The 12,347-nt window shown below is 40.7% G+C and overlaps 1 protein-coding gene across 4 annotated transcripts in view; it reads right to left on the bottom strand.

Moving 5' to 3' along the window:
• The window catches only part of UBXN2B (UBX domain protein 2B), a 43,074-nt gene that overhangs the window by 22,356 nt on the left and 8,371 nt on the right, over window positions 1-12,347 (bottom strand). For all 4 annotated transcript variants that reach the window (XM_073794412.1, XM_004327564.4, XM_019925297.3 and 1 more), the window contains exons 3-6: window positions 9,447-9,597; window positions 6,308-6,391; window positions 4,592-4,701; window positions 1,262-1,399 (exon numbers count right to left, since the gene is read on the bottom strand). In XM_073794412.1, the coding sequence (XP_073650513.1) occupies window positions 1,262-1,399; window positions 4,592-4,701; window positions 6,308-6,391; window positions 9,447-9,597 (483 nt within the window). The remainder of the gene's footprint in view (window positions 1-1,261; window positions 1,400-4,591; window positions 4,702-6,307; window positions 6,392-9,446; window positions 9,598-12,347) is intronic.

Below are 12,347 nucleotides of genomic sequence, written 5' to 3'. Positions count from 1 at the left end.
AGCCTCTAATGGGAGAAAAGGATGCAGAAAGGGAGACTTGAGAAATGAAAGACAGGTGCAGAGAGCTGATACTGAATTCTTTCCTATGTTGAGAAATGAGAGGGGAAGAGAGAACCGGTGTGCACAAGGCAACTGAAAAGAACTCAGAAGGGAAGGAATCACATGAAAAGGAACAAAGGGTGCACAAAAGGGTATGTTGGAAACATGGCCAAGGCCGCACTTCAGCATGCCACCTGCAGTCACCTGTGCACAAATGGAGGGTCATGTTTACCAGCGCATGTAACAAGCTTTATGAAGAGGCAAGCCGTGGCCATTATAAAGGTGTCCACTCGTACATTACACCACGCACACTGGTTTCTAAGTTGTGCTTGGCAAAGTCCTAGGGTTCTTTGGAAATGTCTGAGGCAATTCCCTCTTCCTGCAATAAGAGGAGTTCTCTATGTGTTCCCATAACTTGAAGAAAGAGTTTGGCTCCTTAAGATATATCGAAAATAACCAACTTAAGCCCACTGCTTTGGCTTCAAGAGCTTAACAATTACCTACAGCAGACAGGGATGCTTACAGCTGTGATCTAAGATACCTACTGTTTTATCTAATCAACAACTCCCCCTGTGAACCCACGTAATCGTAATCAGAAAGAGGCAGGATGGCACAGTGGTAAAAAGCACAGACTTGGGGGCCAGAGTGCCCAGTTTGAAGCTCACACACTAACCACTTCCTCGCTCAGTCACCCTGGGCAAACTGCTGCATCTGCAAATGGAGTGATAACAGGGTCTACGCCAAGGAGCTGCTGTAAAGATGAAATGAGGTAATGGCTGTAAAAGTGCTCTGAGGAGGGCTTCCCTGGTGGCGCAGTGGTTGAGAGTCCGCCTGCCGATGCAGGGGACACGGGTTTGTGCCCCGGTCCGGGAAGATCCCACATGCCGCGGCGCGGCTGGGCCTGTGAGCCATGGCCGCTGAGCCTGCGCGTCCGGAGCCTGTGCTCCACAACGGGAGAGGCCGCAATGGTGAGAGGCCCGCGTACCGCAAAAACAAAAAAAAAAAAAGGGGGAAAAACGTGCTCTGAGGGCCAGGAATGTGGTAACTGCTATCTAAGTATCATCTATTAATATTATCACCAGATTGGCACATCTAATTCCATCAGCAAGGTCTTCACGGTTTATAGTTTAGTTTTTACTTCCCAGGTTACTTTGCTTTTCTTGATCTCAAAGCAAATTCATGTTGAACAAAGACAAGCATTTTCCTCATTTTAGGGCTTTACCTCCCAAGTTTTTGTCCTTCTCCACTGAAAGCCTTGAACCTCAGTCTAGGTTTTATGTATTCTTCATCGTGATGATCCTCCATATCCAGATTCACGTGGCCTCTGTGAACCAGCCGCTGAAGCTCCAGGGGAATCTCTCTTAAAAAAAGAAAAACCACAGTGAGATACCACCTCACACCTGTCAGAATGGCATTAATCAAAAGGAACACAAATTAACCAATGTTGGCGAGGATGTGAAGAAAAGAGAACTCTTGTGCACTGTTGGTGGGAATGTAAATTGGTGCCGCCACTGTGGAAAACAGTATGGAGGTTTCTCAAAAAACTAAAAATAGAACTACCAAATGACCCAGCAATTCCGCTCTTGAGTGTATATCCAAAAAAACACAAAAGCACTAATTCCAAAAGATGCATCCACCCCAAGGTTCATAGCAGCATTATTTACAATTGCCAAGATATGGAAGCAACCTAAGTATCCATCAACAGAAGAATGGATAAAGAAGATGTGGTACATATATACAATGGAATACTACTTAGCCATAAAAAAGGATAAAATTTTGCCATTTGCAGCAATACGCATGGACTTAGAGGGCATTGTGCTAAATCAAATAAGTCAGAGAAAGACAAATACTGTATGATGTCACTTACATGTGTAATCTAAAAAAATACAACAATCTAGTGAATATAACAACAAAAAAAGCAGCAGACTCACAGATATAGAGAACAAACTAGTAGTTACCAGTGGGGTTGGGGGGAATATTGAGCTAGGGGAGTGGGAGGTACAAACTATTAGATGTAAGACAGGCTACAGGGATGTATTGTACAACCCAGGGAATATAGCCAATATTTTGGAGTAACTGTGAATGGAAGGTAACCTCTAAAAATTATATAAAAATAAAATAAAAATTAAAAAAAAGGAAAAAGGTTTCAGTAAACTTTTTGAAAAATGAGTCTACACTGTTGCGATTGTGATAGTTAAGCTGTGAACTTGAAAACAGCAATTTTTGCTTAATTTATAATTTAAAAATTTCCATGATGATTGACTACTTCTCGTAGATCTTTCTTCCTTAAAGGTGCCTCATATTATTCCTTAGTGATTCTCAACATAGGGATTTTGTCGTCACAGGGAGGCTGGAGTGCTTCTGACAGAAGGCCAAACTGTAGGGAAGCAATTTACACCTAAGTCGGCATTAGAAAATCCCGATGAGGACATAACAGTTAATGTGAATATTCATTTCTAAACACCCTGGAGGAAGTGTGGAAATTTGACAGGGGTGATTTTGATTGTCATGTGATTCACGCATGCTGCCCTCCCTTAGGGTCAGCATCAGGGCAGGAGATGCTCTGTCTCAGGGTCTCAACTTACACCATGAAGACTTGTCGGGGGTTCCACAGAACCACTGAGGGTCCCACCAGGGGGTCACATGGATGACAAGGCTGTTTGTAACGCCTGAGCCTAAAACCTAAGGCTTAGGCTCTATCTTACATATAAGCAAAAAAAAAATTTTTTTTTTTTTATGGTATTGTATAAATATGCTTTGAACTTTTCAGGAACTCATCTGCCATATAAACAGAAGGAACATTGCACTTTGTCTTGTTTGGAACTGTACCAAGTGCCTGACTGCAATGCCACTTATAGTAATTAAGATGCCAAAGTCACACACCTCATTATTCTGTTTTTTGTGTGTCGCATCTACATGAAAAGTGCTAGACTGCACACAGGTGCAGTCTAGGTCAGTCTATCCGTCTACTTTGTTATGTCTTCTGGTGTAATCATACCTAGGCATTAGATGTTGAAATATGTTTAGTTTTATGATAAATTACCTTCCTTTACTTCTTCACCATATTTAAGATAAATTATGTGAATGTTTTTAGAAATAATATGAACAGATTGATTATGTTACCTATAAATTCTTCTTTGAGGATAGTGAAGATAGTATTACAAAATATTTGTTATAAAGAAGGAACAATGATTATACAGCTGACAACCACTATCTGACGATCATTTTTTTCAAGGAGTCGTTTCTAAAATCGTTCTTGATCATAATTTGTACTTGAGGATATGGTGTAGCTCAAATGAAAAAATTCTCTTAGTATACCATGACTGACCACTAGCCTACAACGTCCGTCGAGTATTTTCATTTAATAATAAATTAGTTTTGATCTATATTATAGCACATTCATCATCATGTTCTTTTCTTCTTCCATCTGGAAGTAAGCGTCATTTCAGCAGTCATGTTGACCTTTACTCAGCAGATGAGCACTTCCCCCACCCAGTGGCTCCCAAGCTCTGCCCAGTGACTCTGCAGGTTTCCAAGTCCACAGCACTGACTTCAACTCTTACCCTTCTATTTGCCACCAGCATACACTGCTTCCCGGGTCAGCTTCCCACCTTTCTCAATGACCTCCCTCCCGCTTACAGCATTTCTTGCTTTTCTTTGGTATTCTGACATTACTTTTGTAGAATTCAAATACAAAATCCATGCTACTTAGTTCTAAAATGCCTTTCCTTTCGAGTTCCTTGCCCACCTCAACTCCGATGAGTTCCCATCTCCACTCCACTTCAGCCACTCTCCTTGGACAGATTTCCTCACTTGGAAAAGCCCCACCTTCAATTCCTGGATGGAGTGTAACCTCCTGCTCCAGCCCCTTCACTGCTACTTACATCTCCCAGTTCATGGCCAGCCTGACACCTTTCTTCAGTTGTATTTCTACTTAGGGATGATCACACTGTCAGCTAGTGAAAGCACAATGCAGAAAAGCTTTTATAATCGTAGCAAAATCACTTGATTCCTCGTCCTCTAGCCAGAAGGCCTGGTGAGTTATGATGTTCTTTAGATGGGTCGGAGCCCTGTGAATCTGGTTTACTTTCACAAAGTATAACTTCAAACTAACCTTTTGAAATCTTCTGCCAGCAGTAATGCCACTTTAAAAGCTTTCTAACATAAGCTGCTGAAATTCAGGCATACATGCAATGAATCACCCTTGTCAGTAGTGAGCAGGACAGTGGCTTAGTGGATGAGCAGCCAGCTGCTAATCAATTCACTAATTTATTACAATACCTCTGCTCAGAATTGGGACCATAGCTTCACTGGATTTTAAAAGGGACCAATGACCACTGCTCCCCCCCAGCAAGTTAAGAACCACTGACATACAGATAGCAACATGTCCTTTATATACTTAAAAATATCCTTCCCCCCAGCAAACACTTACAGAATATATTCCAGTATCTCACTCTTAAAAACCAGTAGAGCACTACTGAATGGCGTTCTGTTTAAAAGAAAAAGAAGTTCCACCCTCAGTAACAAATAGAACCCAAGTAACACAGCTTACCCTCTCTTAACGGACTCCAGAAACTGAGCATTTGTTGGGTCACTGTAAGGTCTCAATTCTCCATCGTCTAAGCTGAAACCATTGCTCCACAGTTTAAGCAAAATCTGAACCTTTTGAGCGTAGGAAAAAAGAAATACAAGAACGCGTCTGCATTAAACAATTTTAATTTTCAAATGTGATATTTATGATTTACTTTATTTAAAATATAGAGTTATTTGTACTATTCTTTTTTTTTTTTTGCTGTACGCGGGCCTCTCACTGTTGTGGCCTCTCCCGTTGTGGAGCACAGGCTTTGGACGCGCAGGCTCAGCGGCCATGGCTCATGGGCCCAGCCGCTCTGCGGCATGTGGGATCTTCCCGGACCGGGGCATGAACCTGTGTCCCCTGCATCAGCAGGCAGACTCTCAACCATTGCGCCACCAGGGAAGCCCTGTACCATTCTTTATTCAGCTGAAATAAAGGTATAAACGAAGCCACGTGTGAGATCTATATTTAGCTTAATGAACTGACAATGGCTGAAATAGCAAAGGTCCCATCGCTGGACCCTGGCCTTGAAGTACAATTATTTCCGGTTCACTGAGAAGACCAAAGTCCTGAGAGCATCCAGCTGCCACGCCACACCCACCCTTCTCCATCATCTCTGTCTTCTTTCTTTTTTAACATCTTTATTGGAGTGTAATTGCTTTACAATGGTGTATTAGTTTCTGCTTTGTAACAAAGTGAATCAGCTATACATATACATATGTGGCTGCTTCCCACTAGCTAGCTATTTTACGTTTGGTAGTGTATATATGTCCATGCCACTCTCTCACGTCGTCCCAGCTTACCCTTTCCCCTCCCCGTGTCCTCAAGTCCATTCTCTACATCTGCGTCTTTATTCCTGCCCTGACGACCCTAGGTTCTTCAGAACCTTTTTTTTGGTTTTGTTTTAGATTCCATGTATATGTGTTAGCATATGGTATTTGTTTTTCTCTTTCTGACTTACTTCACTCTGTATGACAGACTCTAGGTCCATCCACCTCACTACAAATAACTCAATTTTGTTCCTTTTTATGGCTGAGTAATATTCCATTGTATATATGTGCCACATCTTCTTTATCCATTCATCTGTCGATGGACACTTAGGTTGCTTCCATGTCCTGGCTATTGTTAATAGAGCTGCAATGAACATTGTGGTACACGACTCTTTTTGAATTATGGTTTTCTCAGGGTATATGCCCAGTAGTGGGATTGCTGGTCTACCCGTCTTCTTTCCTGCTACAGAGCTTAACTATTTATGCCAGGGGGGCAGACAGAAACTCCAGAGACCCTCCAAGGCTAAACTATACATGTTTAAAATGAAACACAACTCCGAAATTTCAAAAGGCAAAAACAAAGAATGACTTTAGGCATTTCTATGTTTATAACTCAGCTAATTCTACATCATGATGGTATGTCATTTATAATAATTATTATAACATATATGTAAGCTCATTTTGACAGTGAGTCATACATTCTTTCAACAAATAGTTATGTATCTCTAAGTGCAAGGCACAACTGAGATATAAAATACAAAATTTAAGTATGAAAACTTACACATAATTGTAAGTCCTTTTAATCCATGCTTCAAAAAATAACAGAACAAAAAGAGATTATATTATTAATTTTTAATTTTATAACAAACAGTAGTAACTAGAGGCAAAAATCTACAATTTTTCATTTTCTTTCTGTACGTACATCTTGCAACTGATTTTCTCCATAGATGTATTCAGACCGCTTGCAAAAGGAATTACCCAATCTGTATCCTCCACCTGTAAAAGACTAAAACACACACATAGCAAATGAGCTGAAAATCCACTGAGGCTTATCAAGCAAAGTGGTATGACAATGTGTGATAATATATTTTAAAACTGTATCAATTATAATAGCCAAACTGGTTTATACTTTGCAGGAAATTTTTATATTAAAATAAAGGTCTTATATTACAGAGAGGTATACTCTAGTAAGAAATTATGTTTCTTCCCACAAAAACATTAGTGACTCAGAAGCTGAAATAACTTAGGCCAATCTTAAACTAAGAAATGCATTTATACGCTGAAATAATGTTTTCAAGTAGAAACAGACTTGAAAAACCCACCTTTAATATTTTATGACGTCTTATAATAATTATAATTCTTGAATCATATTTCACAAAGTAAATAAGAGTTTCATAGAGAAAGGAAGAATTTTATAAATGAGTATAAATTACCCTGAAGAAAAGCTCCATACTTATAAGCTGCTTTGATTCAACTGTGACAAATCAACTAGACTGTAATTTTTGTTTTGTTATACTAATTACAACGTCTTCTATTTTTCAGGTAATATAGCTTATGAGGTAAAACTGCTGTTTCTTTTAATCACCATTCATATCATAAATGAGCTATTAATCATCACATTGCTTTCCTCTCTACAGACTAAATTATATCAATCCTATATTTTTCTTACAGAATTGGAGAACTTGCAAGAACCAAAATTACCTGAGACCTAACTGAAAGAGAATTTCAAACTGTGGGTAAAGAACGAAATGAAAACTAAAATTTAAGTTTCATTTAACAAAAGCGGTTCTGAGCAGTGGATGACCCTCACAATTACCAGACAGGCCCCCTAGGCACACTGGACACCTACTGAGTCATAATCCCTGGGGCCACATGGTGGTTTAGAAAACCTCCCAAATGATTTTGATGAGGGAACTCAGGTTGGGAAATGATGATTATAAGAATATATGACAATTATACACAAAAATATACTTAAAGTCTTCTTTGATATACCAGTACTCTGCCAGCTGACAGTTATAAAAGCTGTATAAAAGTTTTATAGGAATTTAAGGCACAAAAACAACTCAATCGAGAAAGGAGAGCCTTTCAACACACAATGGTGAAGCAACTGGACCTCCATAAGGAGAATAATGAACCTCGATGTAAACCTTATAGAAAGTTAACTCAAAATGAATCGTAAGTTTAAATGTAAAAAGAAAAACGATAAAAAATGTTCTAGATAACATGAAAGAAAATCTTCCGGACCTATAGTTAGATGAAGAGTTCTTGGACAAGATACCAAATACATAAAAGAAAAAAAAAAGGATAAACTGGACTTTATCAAATTGAAAACTTTTGCTCCGTAACAAATCCTGGTAAGAGGATGAAAAGACAAGCTACAGTCCAGGAGAAACTATCTGCAGACCATATATCTGACCAAGGACTCATACCTATTAAAATATATACAGAACTCTCAAAACTCAACAGTAACAAAACAAACAATCCAACTAGAAAATGGGCAAAAGTCCGTTTACTGAAGAGGATAATAAAGATAATGGCAAATAAACACATGAAAAGATGTTCAATATCACTAGCCATTAGGAAAATGCAAATGAACATGATTAGCCATTAAGAAAATGCAAATCAAAACCACAGTGAGTTATCACTACACACCTATCAAAATGGCTAAAATTATAACAGTGACATTACCACATGCTGGCAAGGATGTGGAGAAACCAGATCCCTCCCACACGGTGGAAAACGCTTTGGCAGTATGTATATGTATAAACATATACGTACCCTTCGACCAGGCAGCTGCACTTCTAGGCATTTATCCCAAAGAAATAAAAACTAATTTACATACAAAACAAGAGTGCTCACAGCAGCTATATGTCTGCCTTCCTTCCTTCCTTCCTTCCTTTTCTCTCTCTCTCTCTTTCTATCCATTTCGTTAGTTGTGCCGGGTCTTAGTTATGGCAGGTGGGCTCCTTAGTTGCGGCGTGCCAGCTCCTTAGTTGAGGCATGCGATCTCTTAGTTGTGGCATGCATGTGGGATCTAGTTCCTAGCCAGGGATTGAACCCGGGCCCCCTGCATTGGGAGCATGGAGTCCTAACCAATGCGCCACCAGGGAAGTCCCAGTAGCTATATTTCTAATGGCCAAAAACTAGAAACACCTAAAATTTCCCTCAATAAGTGAAGAGTTAACAAACGGTGGTACATCCACGCCATGAGCGCTACTCAGGAATAAGAAAGAAGAATCTACTGATACACTCAATAACTGATGGATCTCAAGGGCTTAAGCAGAGTGGGAAAAAAGCTACTCCTAAAAGGTCACATACTGTACGATTCTATTTGTATAACATTCTCGATATTACAAAATTACAGAGATGGAGAACAGATTAGTGGTGGCCGGAGGTCTATTGAGGGCGGGGTCGGTGGCAGTGACTCTAAAGGGGGCCACCAAGAGGAGACTGTCGTGATGATGGAGAGCATCCAGCTCGAGGAGGTCACTACACAAACCTACACCTGTGATAAAATGACACAGACCTACACACAAACCCTGCACCGAGGTTAAATTCCTACCTTTGGGACTGAACTATAATTATGTAACAACCGCTGGGGGAAACTGGGTGAAAGGTGCATAAGACCTCTCTTCATTCTTTGGCAAATTACTGTGACTCTATAATTATTTCAAGATAAAAAGGTAAACAGAGAAGTTTTATAGAAATGTTAAGAAACTGCCTCAACTTTCGACCATTAGTAGAAAGATTATATAGACTAAGAAAAATAAAACAAATATTTGAAACAAATATACAGTTAGAAAAACAACGTTTGCAACTAATATAAAAATCTTTAGGAGATCAAATATATAAACAGCAAATTTAGTTTTTTTTTAAACTTTAATGTTATATTGCTTTTATATTTTATATTTTATTTATTTATTTTATTCCTTGGCCACGCTGGGCGGCATGTGGGAACTTAGTTCCCTGACCATGCCGCCTGCAGTGGAAGCTTGGAGTCAACCACTGGACCACCAGGGAAGTCCCAATAGCATATTTAGTTTAAAAAATTCAGCCCTTACCTTAGATTTGTCATCACTCGAAGCTCTTGTGGCTTCATTCAGAGGGACAGCCCCATGTTCCCTTGCCTCTTTGAAAAGTTCATTCACAATTTTCCCAGTTGAAGGTCGAACTATATGTAATCCACTGCATTCATGTTCACTTGAATAGAACCTTTAAACATTACAGTTCATGAATAAAGACAGAATACAAACATAAACTACTTTAAGGCAAAAAGCTACACAGTCTTAGGAAATGACTTTTATTTAAAGAGAGCCATTTCTAAGGCCTTTGTGGAAATATTTAATTTTAAAAACGGGATTAAGGAATTAAGTAGTATCAACAGTTTGCAGAGATTTGGTAGCAAATTCAGCATCCCACCTGAGAACTGACTAGTTTGTTTCTTCCTCACTTACCCTCTGTAACTGCTCATCTATCACATGGATCTCTTTGACAGCTGACAACCAGAAGCTAAGCCTCTCCCCCCGAGGAATCCACATTCAGTAGGACCTGGTCAGTGAAGAGACTTCTATATTTAGATGCTGTAAATATCTAAATCTAGACCATAGGGCTACACATAGAGTTTACTCCTCAGAGAGTTCTGATTGAAAAATTATAACCTCCCTGTGTTAAAGGTAAATAACTTAGACCACAAACAATTTTCTCAGTGTTAACTATGTAGTGAATCATTTCTCTATTCTTTTCTATTTCATAATGGTCCTAGGAAATATAAACATTTCCTTCACATAAACTAGTAACCTATTTTATCTTTCAAGATTTTTTACAATCAAGAATATCAGAAAATATAACCAATGAAATATCAACATGGAGACTTCCAGAATAAGGTGACAATCAAAGCTCATATCCTTGACTACCGATACCCTCCAATTCAGTTCCTAATTTGCACTGAACTGACTCACAAAACAAAGGGGGAAAATTATATCAGCACTGGAGACTAGGAACAGAAGTCACCTTCAAGACTTTCCCAAAATTAGTATATGCAAAACTAAACAGGAAAGGGAAGGGCAGCTCAGCTCTCAATTCACTGTAAGTGGAAGAAAGATCTACGCGGAGAACAATGGACACCAGCAGAACCCCACTAACAGGCCAGCTCACAACTACTGAGGGTGGGGTGGGATGGTTCCAGCTGCTAGCGCTCTGGTCAAGTACACTGAGGACTAAGTTCACCCAGAGCAGGAGCGTCTGGAAGCCTTCCTGCCCAGCGGATACTCAGAGGGCCCAGTACAGACAAGCAAGGCCGAACACTGCCATGGCTGGCTCTCACGACAGGGGTCAGCGTTAGAAGGCGCTTGATAGCAGATGCCTTAAATGGCAGCACTGAGAAAGGAAGGGGAGGGGAGGGGAGGGGAGGGGAGGGGAAGCAAAGCTTCCTGCTGCAGCTCCTCCTGTTGGAGCCCCTTCCCTCCTGTCTCCTGTCCCTGATCTGGCAAAGTACAACGATAGAGTTCCTTTTTCTCAGCCTTGGTGAGAAAGACCTTACAGGCAAAACCTGACGTAGGAAAAGATTTACTAACTTCTTTATGGTCACTGATTTTTTATTACCGGTATAAGAAATCTTTGCCTACCTCAGGGTCTATTTTCTTCTAGAAGTTTTATTGTTTTCCACAATCCATCCTTCTCCTCTTTCATAAGTATGCCTATATACTTGACTCTCCTTCTCTATTTAAATTTTTTTTTTTTTCGGTACGCGGGCCTCTCACTGTTGTGGCCTCTCCCGTTGCAGAGCACAGCCTCCGGTCGCACAGGCTCAGCGGCCACGGCTCACGGGCCCAGCCGCTCCGCGGCATGTGGGATCTTCCCGGACCGGGGCACGAACCCGTGTCCCCTGCATCGGCAGGCGGACTCCCAACCACTGTGCCACCAGGGAAGCCCCTCCTTCTCTATTTAAATTCATCTGATCATCAACGTCTGTCCACTCCCATAGATAGCAACCTTCTCTATACAGAGGACTCTCAAATGTATGTCTTTAGACCTTCTTACTTACGGCCTGGTGCTGAACTGAAAAGCACCTACTTGAATCCAGTTCATCTCTTCCCATTTGATCACATTTTCCCTGGATACCAGATTAAGAAGCTTTCAGTCTTCCCTCTTTCCCGTTCACTTACTCTCTATATTCCACGTCATCACGTTTCTACAATCAATTCCTTGAAAGTATCCCACACCAGTTTCACCCCTTTCTGCTCCATTCCACTGACACCATCCTAACCTCAAATTTCATGCCCTCATTCTCTGGATTACTGCAGCTGTCTTCTTCTTGATTTGTCTCCTTAGTTTGTTCTTCCCATTGCTATTTATCTTATACGGTACTGCCAGACCTACTTTACCAGAAGTATAATAATAATAACCAACATTTATCAACTGCTCATTTAATCCTCATAACAATGGCATTATTCCCACTTTCCAAATAAGAAAACTGAAGCTTAGGGAATTAAAAACACTTGTCCACAGGCAAAACCTTATCAGAACAGAGAGAAAAAAAGATAGAAAACTGAGGTGTGTCTATGTCTAGAATCAAAGCTCTACCGCTCTACTATAGTTTTTATGGTAAAAGCTACAGTGAAAAACATACACTGGCTTTCCCCCACCTTGCGCACAAGAGCAGCTCTCCTTGGCTGTCAAGGCTGGCCGTGATGTGGCTGCATGCAGGACTGGATGCATAATGTGTGGGCCGGCGGCAAAATGAAGGTAGGAGTCTCCTTGCTCAAAGTGCATTGAGAATTTCAAGACAGTGATACAAAGCCTTAAACCAAGCTCGCGGCCCTTCCCGGAGAGGGGCTCTGGGTGAAGGCTGGGGCTCCACGTGCACGAAGCACACACGGCAGCACCCCGCCCACCCAGCCTCACCTGCCACGAGGCTACTCAAGTTCTGCTGCTCCTTTCTGGCTCGCTCTTGGCATTTTTAT

This window comes from Tursiops truncatus, chromosome 17 (assembly GCF_011762595.2).
Source record: "Tursiops truncatus isolate mTurTru1 chromosome 17, mTurTru1.mat.Y, whole genome shotgun sequence".
In the NCBI taxonomy this organism is placed as follows: Eukaryota; Metazoa; Chordata; class Mammalia; order Artiodactyla; family Delphinidae; genus Tursiops; species Tursiops truncatus.
This window is presented reverse-complemented; position numbering and strand designations above follow the sequence as displayed.